The sequence below is a fragment of the Astyanax mexicanus genome, chromosome 2, assembly GCF_023375975.1.
Source record: "Astyanax mexicanus isolate ESR-SI-001 chromosome 2, AstMex3_surface, whole genome shotgun sequence".
In the NCBI taxonomy this organism is placed as follows: Eukaryota; Metazoa; Chordata; class Actinopteri; order Characiformes; family Acestrorhamphidae; genus Astyanax; species Astyanax mexicanus.
Genome location: NC_064409.1, coordinates 67,051,761 through 67,072,631, shown reverse-complemented (window position 1 = coordinate 67,072,631; position 20,871 = coordinate 67,051,761). Strand labels below are relative to the sequence as shown.

Here is a 20,871-nt window from a genome sequence, read left to right as displayed (position 1 = left end):
TACCCCCAAGCCATCAGACTCCTTAACTGCAGAGACTGAACTGATGGTTTTTCTGTACATGCACACACACTCTTACCCCACTTACCCCAGAAAATGGAAAGCACTAAAAACCCTACTACCTCACTGGACTCTATTGCACACTGTGCAATAGAGGTAATTACTACCTCACTGGTCTTTTTTGCACACTGCATAATTTGCACACTGTCTTGTTATTTATTATTCTTTTTCTGTATTGTGTTGTATTGTCTGTCTGCACTTTTGTACTGTTGCACTTGCTAAATTTCCTTCGGGATCAATAAAGTATCTATCTATCTATCTATCTATCTATCTATCTATCTATCTATCTTATTGTTCTGTCTACACTGTGTTTATGTGCACCATGGTCCCTGGAGGAACGTTGTTTCGTTTCACTGTGTACTCTGTATATAGCTGAAATGACAATAAAAACCACTTTGACTTTGACTTGACTTGTACCTACCGCTGGAAGTTAAACCGTAGAGGACTACATTTCCCATCTGCCACGCGGCACCTGAGGTCCACGTACGTCCTCTTTCGCGAATGACGGACGCACGTTTCGTCCAATCACAGGCCGAAAGGTCGCAGTATCTACGCGCGTTTCTAGGAAGTGAAAGACGGGGAGGCTGTAGTCCCTCCTCCCACATGTGAGTCCCCTCTTTTTGCTCCACGCGCCGTCGGTAGGGACGGAACCGGCTGGGAGGCAACGTCACACCGCGGTCCGGCGAAAACAACGGAGAGGCGCGGCGGCGGCGGAGCGTGTGGCAGGTACGGCGGCCGCTTTTATATTTAAGAAAACCCGCCTGGGCGAGTTATAGCTACTTACTGACTGCCTGCGTTTGAATGGAAACTGTGGCTTTCCGTTGTTTGCAAGGGCAGTGAGGGAGCTGGGTGTACTGTGTGGCCTGGGAGTAAGAGGAAAAGGGTGGAAGAAGAAGTGAGGGGTCTACAGTTTACTTAGCAGCTGTTTCTGTTAACACATATTAGGTTCTGAGGTCTGTTTAACGCTTCCCGGTTCGTGATGTTTCCTTCTTTCCTCCCTCACGAGCTAACCTAGCTAGTTAGCAGCTAACCCAGCTACGTCAGGTGAGCGCGCGCTAGCTGGCTAACCAGCTGCGCCGTTAAAAAGCCACTCGAGACTTCCCGCTCTCCTGAGCTGATTTAAAGCGCATAGATCACGCTAATCGATTCAACCGCTGTGTTTTAAAGTCTGTGTGTAATTTAATACCAATAATGGCTTTGTTTTACCTCTTTTTCCCTCTCAGGTGCCGAAGCGATTAACTTACAGCAGGGAAGATGGCGGACGACCCGAGCGCCGCGGACAGGAACGTGGAGATCTGGAAAATTAAGAAGCTGATCAAGAGTTTGGAGGCGGCCAGAGGGTGTGGAAATGTTTCACCACTTCGTGAAGTGTTTATAGAGCAGAGTGAACCCGCAGTATAGGTGGCTGGGAGCCTGACGACAGATGTCCAGTGTGTTAGCCAAGTGGTTAAGCTGGCTAGCTAGCTAGCCGGGCCTTGGGAGGAGTAGCTAGCTAGGATTAGCAGCAGTTCAGAGGAACCGGTTTAGCTAACTTAGGGTCTTTGAGGCCTGAACTGGGGATTTATAGGCCCTTGATATCTGGGCTGTGGGCAGGTAGGGTCTTTGAAACCAGGAATGTGGATAGCCGGGGTCTGTGGTACCTTGGCTGTGGACATATGGCTAGGGCTTTTAATATCTGGGCAGTGGTCAGGTAGGGTCTTTGATGCATGGACTGGGAAACTAGGGTCTGTGGATTGTTAGGGTCTTTGATACCTTGACTTTGGATGACTAGAGCCTTGGGTACCTGGGCTGTTCTTATAGTTATAGGATATTTGGCATCTTAGCTTTGGATAACTTGGGCCTTTGGTACTTGCACTTTGGACATAGTTTTAGGATCGTTGGATAGCTTGGGCCTTTGGTACCTGGACTGTGTATATAAAGGATCTTTGGTAACCTGGCTGTGGAGATATTGCTAGGGCTTTTTTATGTCTGGTATGTGGATAGAAAGTGTTTGGTTCATGGACTGTGGATAGTTAGAGTCTTTGATGTCTGTGTGGACATAGTATGTATGTGTATAGACAGGGTTTTTGCTAGTTCATCTGGACTGGGCTACTCACTGACTTAATTCACACTCAGCTTGGTCACCACAAGTTCTGGGCATTAAATGGTCGTTTATATCTCACGTTCTGCGGTTTCTATTGTTTTGAAGCAATAGAGAAAGCTAGGAACAGGAACTGTACACACAGGAAGCAGGAATGGAGCGCATGGCAGAAATAAGCATTGATTAAGCGTGTCCCTGATAGTGATAAATGGGTTTACACAATGGCACTGGCAATGAGCTGTTGCAGTCAACGGTGTGCTTCATTATCTTTTCACACTGGTATTTTTTTTCTAGCTGGCTAGTCTCTGGGCTGCTAGGACTAACCGGCATTCATTTCAGTGGATTGAAAGAGGCCTTCATGTTGGACGGCTTTCCACTAAACCAGCAGATGCTAACCCTGGTACTGTAGGGGCCCCTGCATATTTTAAGGTGTGTTCACATTACTAGGCTGAATTGACTGAGGCCTGTTTTTTTAAAGGGCTGTGTGATGTGTTAAAACAGTTTTTTTCCTTATTGTGTTTAAGTAGTATATGTGATCCTAGATCAGATGTTTTGTGGCTGTGCAACATAAAGTTGAAGTCTTTTTGCCTACACCCATATGCTTAGTGCTGTTTTCATCAGCCAGCACCATTGTCGTAGTATAAGTGCAACAGATTAGACTCGCAGTGCTCGTTGTTTCTTTTCATTAATAACTATTAATATTAAATTTTTCTTCACATCAAACTTCAGAGCATCACTTAGTTGCATTGGAAAACAAGGTGATCTGCATAAATGTATCAGTGTGCAGGTGTGCTCCTGCCAGGGACTGTATTGTTTACATTACAGACAGACACTTGTCACTCCGATACGATTCAAATATGACTTAAAAAGATAGAATGTGATGTGTTCAGACAGCCTGTCTCACATTTAAAGCAGTAAATCATATTTGAATCGCTTCAGCCTGGTAATGTGAACAAGAGCTTTGTGTTTTTTCTACACCATCACACTGCCTTCTACCAAGAATAGGCTTGTTAATTAGCTGATTTGCAGATCAGCTAGATGTTGGGAACATGATAAACACTAAAATGTTTAGGCTAGAGGGGACCTCCAGGGCCAAGGTTGGAAACTGCTTCTCTTTTAAGTGATGCACACCTTGCTGATCGTACTTGTTTGCGTGCTGTTTATTACCCCCATAGGATTAACGTGTTAGGGTTGTAATTTGTATCCGAGCTGTGTTTATAGTGAAACGTGTCATTTGTGATGATGGTTGATAACGGCACCAGTTCATGGACTGTTGAACGCGCCTGCCCTCATCTCTTTCACACACACACAAACACACCGTGTGTGTAAATGCAACGTCAGCGTGACCGCTTGCATGGCCCATTTCTTTTACTCCTCTAACCCTCTTGACAGGTAGTTATGGCTGAGGACACAGTGTGTCACAACAGTTTAGTCCTTCATTCAAGGACAGCCATTGTGTGTGTGTGTTTGTCCTTTCAGAGTAGGTAATGTGATACTATGTTAGAATTGATTCTTAATTTCTATGTAGAATAAGTCATTCTACAGACCATCACAGGCATTTTTTTGAGGGTATAATTGACTGTCAGCTTGTGTGTGGAGGAAGAAAGGAAATGGTTTTGGCACAGATCTTTGTGGTTCTCTAAATTAATGTACACTGCGTTTTCTCTCATCTTGGGAAGTGATGGCACCACCCTGATCCTGTTAGTCTTTTTCAGACAGGCTTTAAATATGGACTGTCTCTAATATAAGCCTGTGATGTTAACATTTTAATTAAAAACTGTAGAGGTTATGCCCATGTATTGTATGATAAGTCAGTAATGTATTTCTTTCAGACCTAGTCTAATATTTATATTTTGTTGTTACAACATGGGAATGCATGTTAAATTATAATTTATCTAAGCATATCTTTCACCATGGCCAGTAAAAACAACAACAAAAAACAGATCATTTTAATGTCTTATCACTACAGCATCTTGCCATTTTTTTGTCTCCCATAAGCCTCTCTTTGCCCTTTTTAATCCTCGTTTGGTGAAGGCCAATAGCCTTTGGGCCCAAAACTGACACCTTTGTTGATCCCTTATGTTGCTTGTTTTGAAAAGACTACTTGAGTATATATTGCAATAGGTGTTTTAGTTGTTTTGTGTACCCATAACAGTGTTTGTTTTGGTCAGACATAAATGGTTCCTTTGTTAATAATACTTACTTGGTTATACTGTGAGTGTAAGACTGTGATTAGTAGTAGAAGTAATAATGCAAAGAAGGAAGTAGCTGAATGTATTTAATAAAAAAAATATCAATCAACAGGTGGTTAAGTGAGATTTCTTGTGCTGTGCAGGTACAAGTTGTCTTAGGATGTTACTCCTTTGTTTCTGAGACATGGTTTATTTCTATTGTTATTCATTTTTGGATTATTAATTAATGCTAGTGTGTCTCACTGCCTACATTTTACCTGTAAAAAGATACAGTTCAGATTGTTGCATGGTGTGAGGAAAGGAAAAAAAGATGCTTTGATAGCCATAGGTTGAATACAATCTTGAGCTCACAGAGTTGCTGTCATCTGTATGTGTGTTTGTACTATCTGCACTGTTTTGGTTCTAAACTCTCTTGCATATAATTCAGTTTATTTGCTGTTATTACAGTATTGTCATTTGTAATGTGTGAATATGTGACAAATCCAGTGGAACAATTCTGTAGCAAATGAAACTGCCCACACTTTTTTTGTTCTGGTGATCCTTACTGTTCTGAAACCTTGCAGATTAGTGTTTGTGTGGGATTTGTGTAGGATGAAGCAGGACATTCATAATAGGGTCTCAAGTGTTTAAAAGTGTTTAATATAATTTTAGTCATATTATTGGAGACATTATTGTGTACACACAATAGACAATATTTACAATATGTAGTGTGTATGTAGTTTATTTATATTTCTGCACAGTTTTATTGTAAGTTTTACCCAGCCTGAGATGTTTAATTCTGACTGGGTTCTGAGTCTGCTCACCTGTGGCCCAGATTTAATTTTGTTTTATGTTCTCCTTTGCCACCTGTACTGATCTGATCTCTCTCTCTCTCTGTTTATCTCTCTATCTCTCTCAGTAATGGGACCAGTATGATTTCATTGATCATACCTCCTAAAGATCAGATCTCCAGAGTAGCCAAGATGCTTGCTGACGAGTTTGGCACAGCCTCCAATATCAAAAGCAGAGTCAACAGACTGTCTGTGCTGGGAGCCATCACTTCAGTACAGCAGAGACTAAAACTCTACAACAAAGGTGGGTCATGTGTGGGTTTGTGACAGTTGCTAGTAGGAGGTGTTATAGTTTGACTCTTTTCAGCTCTTTTCAAAAAAGTAATTATGAGGCTTTTTAATCATGAACACCACTCACAGGAGTATGTCTTTATCATTACATTCAGAGTATGCGCTAGTAAAGTTGTTTCTTTTTTTATTTTGTGAATATATCCTTTTTATTTTGTTTTCTTTTAGAAAGGCCACGCACTGCAACGGATTGAGTCCTTAGTATGTTTAAATGCATAGTTATTTGTTTTTCTTTCTTTCTTTTAAAGACAGTAATACATGGGATGGTTGCTGGATAAAAGCATAAAACACAATTATAATACTTTTGCCAGTGGGTATTACTTTTTCATCATACAGTATAGAGTATGAAGCAACAGAGTTAAAGTAACTGTGCAATCATTCACTTCAACTCTGTTAATGCTAGGCTGTCATTTTTCAATTCCTTTGTCCCTCATGCTCCCCTCTCTAGTTTTATCATAATGTGAGAAGTTGAATAAGTGTAACAGTGCTTATTGCCCTTTGTTTGCAGTGCCCCCTAATGGTCTCGTAGTGTACTGCGGCACCATTGTGACGGAAGAGGGCAAAGAGAAGAAAGTCAACATCGACTTTGAGCCTTTCAAACCCATCAATACCTCGCTGTATCTCTGTGACAACAAATTTCATACCGAAGTAAGTTGTACAACATGAGTGCTCATGTTTTAGGACCGCCACAAAATATAAGTGTCTGAATAAGAGTATTTTTGAATAGGGATTTGGTTTTAAACCAGGGAGGCAAATTGGCACTGTGATTCCGCAGCTTTGGATGTTACTAGTTTGATGTGACTGTGTTGCTGCTTATCTTTCTTGCAAATTTTAACTTTAGCTGCTGCTTGCATAGCGCATAGCTGTTCCTTAGCTGAAGATTTGTGTTGTTTACTGTTTGTCATGTCATCGAAATAACTAACCTTTTCTATAACTAAAATCCAAAGAGCGAGAATGTTAAAAGATCTGCTGTCAACCTGTGCCTTAGAACTGGCGGTGCTTAAAGAGAGACTAAGCCCGAAACCATATTGTTTTCATTAATAGCTGTAATGTGTTCCTTTTAAATTAGTGAAACATCACTGTTCTGCTTATTTTTTTTATAAACCTTTCCGTACCTTTTAAAAACACTTTTATTGCGTTAATTTCTGCCTCTGCAGCGCCCTCGCAGGTTAAACTGCTCTATAGGCGAGGATGATATATCTATATATGCAAATCAGTCAATAACTGCTCAGCCCAATCAGCTCTCCCTCTGGCCCCTCCCCTAAACCCATACATTACCCAGTGCTTCTTCCAACTCTCAAACTACGCATTTTTCAAATTTGAGGTGAGGATAAAGTGGGTTTATCAGAGGGGTTATTTACCCATTAGCTAGCTTGGAGTGCTTGTGAATTTATCCGCCAATACACAATTCTGTAAGTAGATGTTATTTTAGGGGTTAAGCCTATGGAGTAGAACTCCTACAATATCTTAACATGACATGTTGCCTTGTTCTCCATGTGCTGTTATCTTATTTATCTGTTCACTGACACTCATGCTGGAGTTCACCCTCAGGGGTCTACGCCTATAGACAGCTTGTTTGCTTTCAAGCAGTCCAGCATACACACCAGTAGAGTAGCACTTAAATAATTTAAAATGAAACATGCAGAGAAAAGTCTTTAGAAGACTTCAGCAGGATCTGGTTGATGTACATAGTTAGTTATACCCTCACAGTGTGCTTGTGCAGTATTCACTCTAAAAAAAAAAAAAAAGGGTTCAGCACTGACTTTTAAGCAGAACTGCAGTTTAAAAGCAATCTTTGCAGATTGTCACGTCTCTCACTGTGTTAAACAGCTGTCTTGTGTCCTGCAGGTGCAGCTTCACTTGACTCTTTAACCCCTGTCAGTTTATCTCACTGTTTTGGCAGTATACACTACTGTTTGAGTTTTACACAGTCTCTCAGCGCAGTATTTCTTTCTTCTTCCTTCTAGGCTCTGACAGCATTGTTGTCAGATGACAGTAAGTTTGGCTTCATCGTGATTGATGGAAGTGGTGCACTATTCGGGACCTTACAGGGCAACACTAGAGAAGTGCTGCACAAATTCACAGTGGACCTTCCCAAAAAACACGGTACTGAAAAACACAAACAAATGCAAAAGCACTATATGCCCAAATGACTTCTGTTTAGCACTACTGTCTGTTGTATTTTAGAAAGGATTTGCATTAAAGTAGATTGCAATAAAATATATGGAGCATTCATGTCTACTAATGTCAGATTGTTAGTTATGGATCACCAATATCTACTACCTACAACAAACTTATCCTGAAGTTTTCGGATGGAGCTTTTTAAGTCAGCAAAACACAATTTACATTTTATGACCTTAATGATTGACATAGGCATAATGACTATCCTCTGTAATTATATCTGAAGTAATTTTGTATGCAGTAAAATGCCTGTCAGCAATAAATGCACTTTAAAGAACAAATTTTACTTATTAAAAGAGGTGTCATCAGGCCTTAAAACATCGTAATTGGCCTGCCAGGTAGTTTTCATGTTTTTTTTGGGGTTTTTTTATGCAGTGTCCCTGTCATCCTCTCATGTTGAAACCTTAATGATAGATTTTACCTTAACCAGCAAAATCCTTTAGGGCAGAATAATAAAGCTGCTTTTCTGTCTCTCAGGTAGAGGAGGACAGTCTGCGCTGCGTTTTGCACGATTGAGAATGGAGAAGAGGCATAACTATGTGCGTAAAGTGGCAGAGACAGCAGTGCAGCTCTTTGTGTCCAATGATAAGGTCAACGTGGCTGGAATGGTTCTGGCTGGATCTGCAGACTTTAAAACTGAACTCAGCCAATCTGACATGTTTGATCCGGTGAGAGCATAAACCATTTGATCCCAGTCACTGATTTTTTATTTGTTTAAAATTCATTATGTTTATATAAAAAATAAAATCACGTTATACACCTTTTATGACTTTAAAACTTTTTACACCTTTTTTTAATGTCTTTATTTTATTTTATTTTAATCTGTAATTCTAACATTTGTACTTTGTGATCATTACTTGAATTTTTTCCCAACCCTGCCTGAAGGTCATACCACTGACCTAATTGGTTCTGCTGGGCCTCTGTACAGTTTTCTGTTTGATCATGAAAATATTCTATTATTTCTTTTCTATTTTTACTCTGAGGCTCAGGTCATTTGCTCAGTATCAGATCAATAAATCATTTGTGCTGCGTGATGTAATATTCTGCCCTGTCCTTCTAAAACATTTGTTCTACCAGACTTACTGCTGGTCCATTACTGGTGAATAAGATAATATATATATCTTATTCCTATATATTTATCTCCTCTTGGTTCGTCCATGTTTATTTTATTATATATTTTTTTATTATTATTATTATTATTATAATATCTTGGGGACAGGGCTCTTTAGGGCTAGTTTAGGGCTATGAACTTCACATGGACAGTGATGAGCTCTAATGAAGAACTTGGAAATCAGTTTTTTTTATATATATATTATTATAAATATTCCTCCTGCTGCCTGTACTTAGTCCCTCATGAAGGTTAGCTCTACCCGAGTTTGAATTCTTGTTCTGTGCTCTGACATCGCTGCATATGTCCAGATAAATTGTCATTTAACCTGATAATTCTGTCATACCAGCTTAGAGAGATTTAAGTCCTTAGTATTCTTTTCCTTTAGATGTGCATGCTCAGTAACACACACTGCCATGTTGACAAAACACTATTGTTCCTTAGAAATTCTTAAATGAAAATGTTTACTAACCTGATTTAAAGTTTTTAAAATTTCTTTCTAATATTATGTGTAACATTGGTAAAGAAAAATGGAAGCTACAGATTTTAGCAGCATATTAATGTCGGGATTGTCTGTGTGTAATTTGGTAACAGAGGTTACAGGCGAAGGTTTTGAAGCTGGTGGACATCTCTTACGGTGGAGAGAATGGTTTCAATCAAGCCATTGAGCTGTCGGCTGAGGTCCTTTCAAACGTCAAATTCATTCAAGAGAAGAAGCTTATAGGTAGGTGTTTGTTTACACAAGCATACAGAGTATCGGCATTTAGTATACTAGACTGAGAAGACGAGTTAATGTTCAATGACATAAACATGTTTAATGATTAGTACTTTTGTCCCTCAGGTCGCTATTTTGATGAGATCAGTCAGGACACGGGAAAGTACTGTTTTGGTGTGGAGGACACGCTGAAGGCACTGGAGATGGGAGCAGTGGAGATCCTCATTGTTTACGAGAACCTGGACACCATGAGATACATCTTACGAGTACATGGGGCTGAGCTAAACGGATTAGAGAATGGTACTTGCCGACACATGCATGCATGTACACACACACACACACACACACACACACACACACACGCATTCACACAATAGAGCATACATAAGAAGATCCACACACATTCACCCTGTAGGTACCACATAAAAAAACGCACTGATTTTGCTATGCAAAATACTACTCATGGTTTTAAGATTACATTAATAGGGTAAACTCTTATTTCACTTTAATCAAGAATTTTCAAATGCTTTATAAGAGCCGCCACAAACTATTGAAAGAGAAACAAAGGGGCACTGTGAAAGCTCATTAATGCTTAGTGTTTAATACGGAAGGCTCTGTACTAGTAGGCTTGCAGATACAGATAGCAAGGAGTAGTACCACTAAAAATGTTGGGGATACTGTAGGCAATAGTTTAAGCAAAACACAATTACTGCTACAGCTCTGGAAAAAATTATCCCATTTAAAAATGATGGGTTTCTTAGATTTTACCAAATTGAAAACCTCTGGAATATTTTTAAGAGGAAGATGGATGATCACAAGCCAAGCAGAAATGCTTGAATTCTTTGCACCAGGAGAGGCATAGTTATCCAAAAGCAGTGTGTAAGACTGATGGAGGAGGACATGCAAAGATGCATGGAAACTGTGATTTAAAAACAGGTTTATTCCACTAAATATTGTTTTCTGAACTTTTAAAACTTTATAAATATGAACTTGTTTTCTTTGCATTATTTGAGGTCTGAAAGCTTTCTTATTTCCTGCAAATAAATGGTCTAAATTACTATATTTCTATTTGGAATTTGGGAGCAATGTTGTATGTAGTTAATAGAATAAAACAACAATTTCATATTACTCAAACATAAACCTATAAATAGCAAAATTGGAAAAAACTGATTCAGAAACTGAAGTGGTCTCTTAATTTTTCCCAGTGCTGTAGATGGACACAACATAAAACTTTCACCGATTTCACTGATACCTTTTTTTGTAGTTAATTGCAGTAACACAACCTGTTGTTAAATGTTTCACTAAACTGCATTATAGCTGGATGTTTTGTTTAAAATCCTTGCCAGCTTGAATGGTGCATATAAATTTGTTGCTAGTTAATGTTACAACTTACAAAACAGATGTATTTATTCTTGTAAGTAAATGGGAATATAAATTAGCCTTTTATCTGTTCACCATGAGCAGAAAATGGTTCACGATTGTCCTACAGTAAAAAGTGCAGAGACAAGGACGATGGACCAGAGAGCGGAACTCTCACAATGGGGTGTTTTTAAAACTGACTGTAGCCAGTTGCTTAAGCACCATATCAGCCAGCTGTCAGGTGTGTCTGCTCTGTAATGTCTTTCTGGCGTTCCGGACCCTGACCTTGGATAGTGGCTGGTATTGTACGGGATGATTTGTATTCTTATTATAGATCTAATGAAAGAACATGTACGCAAGTGTGAACTGTTGTTATGGATTGATCAAATGAGTATTTAAAAATTGTAATATGGTAACATGAATAAATGTGAAACATTGCTAAAGCGTAACTGTTTACAGTATGTAGTATTGTAAAACTATACATAATAGATAATTTCTCACTTTTTCTTTACTGTTTATTTCAGATGAGAAGACCATTTATTTGACACCTGAGCAAGAGAAGGACAAGTCTCACTTCACGGACAAAGAGGTGTGTGTGTTTGAGTGTGTGCGCGTGCGCGCGTGCATTCATTCCAGAGCTAAGCAGATCTATGTAAAAGGTCATATTTTGTTTTTAAAGCCTGCACCTGTTCATACAGCTACATGTCTAAGCAAGATAAGCTTTGTTCTTAGAAAAATTAACACTGTTCATCATAAACAGAGAGAAGAAAAAACACGTTTTCTATGTTGTAGTTATTCAATTTTTATTGTAATGTGCACAGTAAATGGGCATTTACACTATATAATGAAACTCCTAATTTGCTGATACCATATATACATACATAAATAAATATACAATGTAAGTTAAAAACAATAGGCAGAATTAACTTGTGTTGTATTTTTTTTATATATATAGTATTGTTTAGAAATGAGTTAAGTTATTGTCTGATCATAACATGTTTTTGTTTTTGTATCCCAGACGGGGCAGGAGCATGAACTGATCGAGTGTATGCCGCTGTTGGAGTGGTTTGCTAATAGTTACAAGAAATTTGGAGCCACGCTGGAAATAGTCACAGACAAGAGTCAGGAGGGTTCACAGTTTGTCAAGGGCTTTGGAGGAATTGGCGGTGAGGATAGTAACACTTTTTAGGCACCTTTGTTTTCATTATTCAGTGTACTTTACTAAATCTAGCTTGCTGTGGTGTATTTTGATGGGCTTAGCATCACTGTTTTCCAATCGTAGTTTTTGAAGTCATATGCTCTTTTACATTTTAGAGGTAGCCAAAAATGATCACAAATGTTTTTCAGTCAAAATATGTTATTGTTGATCTGCCAAAGTTTCTCTAATTGGCCAAATCTGAGAACCAATCAAATCAAGTTTAGGATCACAGCTCTAAATTAATATGGTATTCAGCCATATTAATATGGTATTCAGCCCCAACCTCGATCAATATGCATGATCAGCTGATTGTACTAAATAATGATCACCAAATGGTCTCATTACCAAACAGCTCAAGTGCTAACACACTAAATTCAACTCAAGAAGGCCTATTAATTAGCGGATTTTTTTTATTTGGGTAATACAGATTCGTAGTTCTTTACTTTTTTGATGGCTATTAAGTTGTAAAGGAGATATAAAGGTTTTGGAGAAAGTGGTTTATAAACCAGTTTCATTTAAAATTATTTCTTTTCAATGTACATGCTCATAAACTCATTCAGTGTATGTTTTCTTCCAGGTATCTTGCGGTACAGAGTGGATTTCCAAGGGATGGAATATCAGGGAGATGAAGATGAGTTTTTCGATTTGGATGACTACTAGGTAGTCGGAACTGAAATGGGAAGAGAACCGAAAAGAAAGAATGAAGAAATATGGAAAGAAATGCGTCTTTCTTTTGCAGTGAGAGTGTGTGGACCCTAATTAACCACAAACCCACACCTATACACATGCACACACATGCAGACAATTTCAGATGCTGAAAAGGAGGAGTTAACGGTCAATCAAATGAAGGACTGAGCCTTCATCAATTAATGATTATGCCCCTGCCTTAGAGCACTCTGATTGGATAGGACTTTGCCTCATTTTGTTTAATCTCCTGTTCTCCTTCCCTACTGAATTTAAACGACAGCACGTGCCCAGGATGTAACTCTGCTCAGTCCAAGTCGCCTTTGGACTCACTCCTCTTACACAAATATATTTTTCTTTATGTCCCTCCCTTCTTTTTCTCTTGTCCTCCATCAACCCTTCCCTACCTCTGTCTCTCTGGGTCCTTTTGCATTTCTTTTTTTCTTTTCTTTTTTTTTTTTTTTTTTTTTTTTTTTTTTTTTACTGGCAACTGCTGCTGCTGTATTTTATGACAGTGTGGGATTTTTTTTTACCTGGGTTTCTGTAGCGAATGGGGGGACAAAAAAGTATTAAATTTGCTTAAAACCAATATCCTTTCATTTGACATGTATTTGTGCTTTTTTTTGTTGGATATTTTTAAAATTAGTTTGGAGGTCTGTTTTGTTCACCTTGTACATCTACAAGACCATTGCTCACCAGATGTTTTCGAGTGGTCAATCATGTATGATTATGTAAATGTGTCAGGAACAGCAGTGCCACTGATGGGTTCAGATTGGGCACACTACTGAAAAATCTCCAGCCAGAAGCTTTATGAGAATTGTCCTTCCAAGAAGATCTAGTACACAATGGAAATATGTGTTTGCAAACTACTTAGCCTTCTTATATCACAAATCAACTTTGCTGATTATACTGTTAGGCTGCAAGACTAGGATGTAGTGACTGAAAAACTAGTATTTCAGAAATAACTACTTTTATAAAGTAGAACCAGTTTAAGGAATGATGGCGTGTTTTGTGAGGTGTTTAAATTAGGGCCAGTTTCCTGTATGACATTAAACATGGTGTTGTATTATACTTTTTGCTTTCAATAATGTAGGATATTGTGCAACACCCACTATCCCCCACCCCCTTGATCTTTTTCTGTTAGTTTTAAAGCTGCCCTCCATCTTTGCAGAAATTAATCTTGTATTACAGTATTTCATGTCTCCACTAAAAGGAAATACAACAAACCAGTTGCAGATATAAGGGACAAGCAAGCTTGTTCTGCTGCAAATGAGGTCAGTTTTTAATTAAGCCGGGCTGCTTACTTGTGGCAGGAGCTAAAAGATTGATTTCTGAATCTATTGCTTTTACACTGGCAGTCGACATGTCCTGAAACAGGAACTAGAAAGACGTCCCATGATTTTTGCCATAATGCATGAAAGCTTAACAATGATGCGCTGAGCTGTGGAGTATGCATGTGGGGCCGCCGGCATTGAATATTACTGTGGTTTCTGCCACTCAAAATTTTAGAGAGAGACTCTCAATTACAAGCATAATCACCCACTGTGCTGTCCACTGTGTGGGGTAATGCCTTCTATGATGTATTCACAATTCACCTGTGAGACACTGGGTAGAGGAATGTTAAATGCCCATCCAACTTCAGAAATGGAATGTCTCATCCATCTGGCACTCACTGTCAGGCCTCACTCCAATTCCAGTAATTCATGTATGATGGTTACAGTTCATGTTGTGAGGTATTGTATTGTGAGTGGTATTAGAAGAGTTGCAGCCTTTTCCCAGTCATCCCTATGTTTTTTCCCTTATTTATTCCTGTTTTTGTTTTGTTTTTTTGACTGAATTAACATATGTAATATTGACGAGTCAATGGTCAGGGTTGATAAGTTTAAGAAAATTAAGGTTTTAATCAAAGCATTTCAAATTTGATACTTGCTGTTTGGCCCTTGATTCAAGCGGTGCTATAGCCTTGTTGACCCTGTACTCTTGACTGAGGGTTTCTGTGGGCAGACTTGGCCTAAAGATTTAAAAACAGGGTGTGAGTGTTCACACTCCTACAGATGGGTTAAACACAGAGGTTTGGTTGTACTGCTGAGCAATGGCAGTAACGTGTGCTTATTGTTTGACTCTGTGTTTAAAGTAGGTCACTATCTGATTATGAAGTCTGACTTGGTGGTTAAGGTCATTACTAGGCCAAGTGTAACATCTGCGTAGAATAGGGTGGAAAAAAAATGGTGTGCCTTATAAAAATGAACAAAATGATCTAGAGAAACTCTGTCAATATGTCTTAGAATAAAATCTTACCATCTTAAAAAAAAAGCCCAGAAACAGTAACAATTTTTATATATATAAAAAAAATGTAGGCAATAATTCCTAGCAAAGATGCTGCCTGACCAAAAAAGTCACCACCGAGATTAGACTAAGTAAATATTTAAGAGCCTCTTTCATTGGATAATTACCGCATGAGTGAGTGTTTCAGCTTGCAGCAAGTTATTTAATCCTAATCAATGCAGTAAGTAGCTTCTCCCTTCTTAAACAACCATGTGAAAAGACACATCCTGAGGAGATAGCTGAAACTCCTAAACTAAGGTTAATAACTGCCCAACGCATTATTAAAAAGTAAAAGGACAGTGGGAAAACATTGTTGAGTAAGGAATATGGTCAGAAAAAAACTCCAGGGGTTGTTGCAGTTGATCAGGTTTTGTTTAGGTTTGAGATCAGCTGACTACCTGAATATACTGAATATAGACCAGGTTATTCCATCAATGGATTTTTTCTTCCCTGGTGGCACGAGTATGCAAAAAATTCCAAGACGGCAATGTCAGGATTTATGGGGCTGGAATTGTGAAAGAGTGTTTCAGAAAGCATGAGATCATCATTTTCACACATGGATTGTTCACCTCAAAGTCCAGATCTTAACCCTATTGAGAATCTTTGGGATGTGCTGGAGAAGACTTTGTGCAGCGATCAGACTCTACCATCACCAATGCTGCAAGATCTTGGTGAAAAATTAATGCAACACTGGATAAAATAAATATTGTGATATTGCTGAAGCTTATTGAAACAATGCCACTGAGAATGTCATAATCAAGCCTAAAGGCAGTCCAGCCCAACATTGGAGTGGATGACCTTTTTTTTTTTTGGCCAGGCAGGCTATAAGGATATGTTCTTCACTAATTGTGCTGCTAAAGCTGTTAAACTGTCTGTTGGAACTACAGGCTGCTTCTGTCAAATGTATCTTCTGTTATATTAGGTGAAAATAACAACTGCAATTCCAATCATATGTTTAACCTATTAATGACAATTACTTTACAATGAATTACAAAGGAATAATTCTTTAATTTTTCTATGGTGTTTAGATATTAATTTAGCTGAGTATATCAAACAATACAATCGTCATCATGACGTGTGTTATCCACTAAAGTACACCACATCATTGCTGACAGAACAGAACAGATGTAAATATAGTTTGTATTTACATCTTGACGAACTTAATTGTTTTTAAAATTGGCTATTTTTATTACAATGCATGGATCAATAGAAAGGCTCCAAATCTACGCGATTTTTGGGAAATTTAACAGAAAAGGGAATGCAAATGAAACTTCGTCAGTATCATAGAAAAACGTGCATCTCCTGTTTCTATTAAGTGAATTTGGTCAATCTTTATATGGTTAATGTTTTCATAGACCAATAGAAATGCCAATAAATTACTTAAAATAAAATAATTTTGTAATGACTTCATGTAAGGTGATTTATTTTAAAACAATTATTATGATGTTTCTTGGACTGCTCTTTTTAACTGAGCAGGAGTTAATAAATCAAATGCTATGACAATAAAAATCTATTATTTTACTGTTAAAGGCAGAGAACAGTAAAAAAATAATTTGTAATGAATAAAGAGTTCTTATATGGCAGGGAAAAATGCATAAAGTAAGAGGAACCGCTTCCTTGTTTCCAAAAATTAGCTAACGTTACCTACTGCATTTTTAAAAAGTTTTTCCTTTCTCCTGAAAAGTCGTCATATTTAGGATATATTTATATATATTTTCCTAATTCTGCTGCAGCTCGCATTTACGGTATTTATACAGATCTTTTTACTCGAGTGAGATTTTTGTATTTATTTATTTTTTATCTTCTTCCCTTCATCGCTAGGAAAAGCCCCAACAACACCGCGAGCCAATCAGAAAGAAGCATGCTTCCATTAGGCCACGCCTCTCCGTCGGCTTAGCCAATCAGAGTCACCACATTACAAAAGGCTCACAGGATCGATTGTAAACACAGGAAACGGAATTTTAACCCTCACATTTTCAGTATAAAAGTTCCCCAAGACAAAAGACGAGTAAATAAGGCATTATAACCGGAGTGTAACTGGCAAAATATTTTATTTGTATAAATATATAACTGGCAGTATATTTTATTGAAGCTATATTAATAATATATAATTCAAACATTCGAATGTACGAATAATAGAACCAATTTGCCATTAGAATAAATTAGATGAATAAATATGAAACAGACAGTACAGAAAAGTAATAATTGCAGCAATAATTGACGTTGTAATTATATTATATTATATTATATTAAGGAATAAAGCTGGAGATGTTATAGTCAGTTGACTGTGAAATCTGTTTTAAGATTGTAAGATGTGTAAGTTTCATGTGCGTAATCTAGACTTGTAAATATGTTGAATTGTTCATTGTTAATGTTTCAATGGTACATTTTGATTTTCTACCGTTCTTATATATTTTACGAAGGTAATTTATTAAGTTTTAAAATGTATGTTTTTTATTAAAATGTACTTACAATAAATATATAACTTATAAAAAAATAATTATTGTTATTATTATTATTATTATTATTATTATTATTATTATTATTATTATTATTATTATAGCTTGTACTGTGGTTTGCTGTTTAGAAAGGGTTTAGATAGGGACATTTAAATAATAATTATTCATTTTTAATATTATTATTTGTGGAAAGTACTTTTCTCATAAAAGCATTTAGGTAAGTTAGAGCCATATATATGTTAAAACGCTGTACTAAATAGCTGCAGTATTTTGACAGGACCGCTGTGTGGTGTTTGGCTTCACGCGGCTGTTTGGGGAGTGAGTGGTTTCCATATTCGCAGCGCGAGGCGGACGGAACAACAATATGGAGCCGGAGATGGAGGACAAGACGCTGGAGTTAATGGTGAGCAGACAGCGGATATCCCGGTATAAACACCGCAGAGGGGTTGAATACGGGGGGACAGGAGTCTAGATCCGGGGCTGGGAGCGGGCCGGCGGGTGTAGGCGGCGGGGACAGTGCGGATCGGGGGCTGAGAGGGTAGATAGCTGTGTCGGTTTAGTTAGCTGTGGTTCAGGGCCTGGGTGGAGGATGGATGGATGGATGGATGGGGGCTGTTGAGCGCTGTTTACGGCTGATGGAACGGTGTATAATGCGGGGTTTTGGAGTTCAGAGGGACAGGATTGAGTTAGCTTATATTAGCCCGTAAACACGCGCCGTGTCGCAGGAAAGCCTCGCGCGGATCCGGCGGTGTTGTTGTTAATAGAAAAACGTCAATAATAGGAGAAGAGTTGCAGTCATTGCGGCGACGCTGCGCCACTCACCCCCGGAGCTCCCTCCCCACTGCCCGCCTCATGCGCCTCCTCGGCCGGGTAGGTAACCGCGGTAACCTCGCTAGGCTAGGTGGGTTATTACGCTGACCACCAGGCAGATCCGTGTTAACGATAATCTAACGATAAACCTGTACAACGTTTCAAACTTTCGGTTCAATACCCGATAGCAAAACAAACATTCTATAAACGTTCATTACGTTAATGGCATTAGGTTACGTCTTCTGATTCTAATGACCGACAAAACAACCTTAAAACTACCTTTATTTTACATCTTCTAATAGGCAACGCTTAGTGTTAAAGTTATGACATTGAATAAACGTTCGTTCTTTGTTAAAAACAACATTTAAACAACATTCATTTTTAGCATCGCCTAAATAGATTGATTGGTGGTAAATGTTTTGTTGCATCACATCTGCTAATGCTGATGTTTAGAAAACAAAAAGTAAACTTTAAAAATTACTGATACAAAAGAAAAATCCACACTTGTGGATATAATTTTCCTTGACAAAACTCGCATATTATGTTGACCCAGCCTTTTAATCCAGTGTAGGACTTTTTGCCAAAAGTTCATGTATTTTGTTCAGCAAAATTTAACATCAAAATATTGCAGTGTCATTTTTGTGCATTTCTTACTAATAATTAATAAATTCCTAATAAATAAATAGTTTCCTCAGTTTAGCGCAGGCACTTTAATTATGCTAAGGGAACAATTTAATTCCCTTAGTGAGTTTAGTTTGTATTTAAAATGTTTCTACCTTGATACTGTATACTATTAGTTATTATACTTCTCGTTAAGGAAAACATAAAAAAAGTAAAAACTTTTTTTTAATTTGTTTATTCTGTTTTCTGTGTAATTGCTCACTCCTAGTTGTTAAATGTGCTAGGATCAATTCTGAATGGTAAATTTTGGTACTGTCATCATGGAAGGTGTGACTAGAATAAACGTCTTTGGCGAGCGAACACAGTTTCTTGTTGTTTGGTTTGAGTATGTTTTGCTAAATTGGGTTTATTGTTATGCGGCATATTAGGGTCAGTGTATTGTTGTTTCTCCCGTTATTATCCTCGGCCCTGTAATAGAGGCTGACCTCAACATATGGTCAAACACCTCCCCAACCCCCACGCCAAATGATGCCCTGAGTAACCCTGCATCTGTTTCACTGCTCTCTACTACTCGACTGCTTTTTCAGTTAGATGTGGGTTTAACTGCATGCTGACTAACCATGCTGATAACCTGTTCCACCTCTTAGACTCACCGCTGACGTTATATCCCTTCTTCAGATCTATTGTCCTGCCCAAATCCACCTATAAACACACACACATATACGTATACACACATCTGTGCCTGATGGTGATTTTGCTTAATTGTTTGTTTTGTGTGTTTTTGACTTACTGTGTGTGTGTGTGTGTGTGTGTGTGTACTTGTGCAGTGTTAATGTTGACACTAACTTTGCCTCACACTCTTTGAGGATGGAAGCAGAGTAAACCATTTGGTTTTTACCACACACCCTCTCATGCCCCACCCACCACATTATAATAAACTGGCCTCAGACTTTAATGTTTGTGTGTGTGTGTGTGTGGATGAGGGGGTGTGTATGTATTTGCTCACTATATGTTGCTCTAATACTGTTTTTTCCCCTCCTTCACTTCCCCCACTTACTCTCCTCCACTTATTCTCTCACTTCCCTCTTTTCTCACTTTGTTCCACCTCTCTTTTTTCTCACCATTTCTTAATCTTCTCATTTAAATAAATTGCACCCACATTGCGATTCTTTCTTCCCCTTCGATCTTAACTACCCTTTTTGCTTTTTCCTTAACACTTCCTCTTTCATGGTTCATTTCCTCCCTCACTCCTTTTCTTTTTATCTGTCTATCTCTCCCTCTCTTGCTCTCTCTCTCTCTCTCTCTCTCTCTTTCTTTATCTCTCTCTCTCACACAGTGCTCTTTGCCTCGCTCTCTCTGGCTGGGTTGTTCCTCGGTAGCAGAGAGCCTGTGCGCTCTCAGGTGCCTGCAGAGCCTCCCCACCTCCCGGGCCCACAACCAGGTTCTGCTCTCCTCTTTAATAGTGCCTCTCCTTTCATTTTCCCTCATCTCATCCACCTCTTTTTCGTCCTCTCCTCTTTTTTCTCCTCTCGGTGCTACCACCCACAGTCCAACCTGTCTGACCCACAAGGTTCTATTCCCTCTTGTCCTACCCCCTTGTTTTTCCACTGTCTGCCCATTATTTATGTCTCTGTCTTTCCCCTGAACACCTCCCACACACCTCGCACCCCACCACACCCTGTTCTCCGCCTGGTTTGGGTGGCCGTTTGAGGCCTTACCTGGGTCCGTTTGAGTAACCTAGATCTGCAAACACCAATTGGAGATTATGTCTCCTTTAGGGATGCACCAAAAAAAGGGAAATTTTCAGTATTTGTCTGAATAATTTATAATGGGTAGTGATGAATTTATTCTAAATCATAGTGCAGTTATTTTTTTTAATGTTAGGATTTTTTCAGCAGCTGCACCAGGCCCACATTCCACCTTCTTCTCCCCAAGGCCCTAACATCACAGCATATTAAAGTGCA

General features: G+C 38.5%; 2 protein-coding genes across 5 annotated transcripts in view; both read left to right on the top strand.

The window, feature by feature from the left end:
- Positions 1–632: 632 nt before the first annotated feature.
- On the top strand, positions 633–13,281 carry etf1a (eukaryotic translation termination factor 1a). The gene is made up of 11 exons (XM_022672044.2): positions 633–783; positions 1,281–1,397; positions 5,228–5,403; positions 5,956–6,095; positions 7,415–7,553; positions 8,106–8,296; positions 9,331–9,460; positions 9,578–9,751; positions 11,335–11,399; positions 11,829–11,976; positions 12,586–13,281. Exons 2-11 carry the CDS (start codon positions 1,312–1,314, stop codon positions 12,666–12,668), a joined length of 1,332 nt encoding a protein of 443 aa, XP_022527765.1. The 5' UTR covers positions 633–783; positions 1,281–1,311; the 3' UTR covers positions 12,669–13,281.
- A 4,488-nt stretch (positions 13,282–17,769) lies between these two features.
- Positions 17,770–20,871, top strand: part of fbxw11a (F-box and WD repeat domain containing 11a) — a 78,913-nt gene continuing 75,811 nt past the window's right edge. The window contains exons 1-2 of one of the 4 annotated variants that reach the window (XM_007227994.4): positions 17,774–17,879; positions 20,244–20,348. In XM_007227994.4, the coding sequence (XP_007228056.2) occupies positions 17,841–17,879; positions 20,244–20,348 (144 nt within the window). In that variant the 5' untranslated portion in view covers positions 17,774–17,840. The other 3 variants (XM_022672045.2, XM_049474823.1, XM_022672046.2) reach the window with 3 other exon arrangements.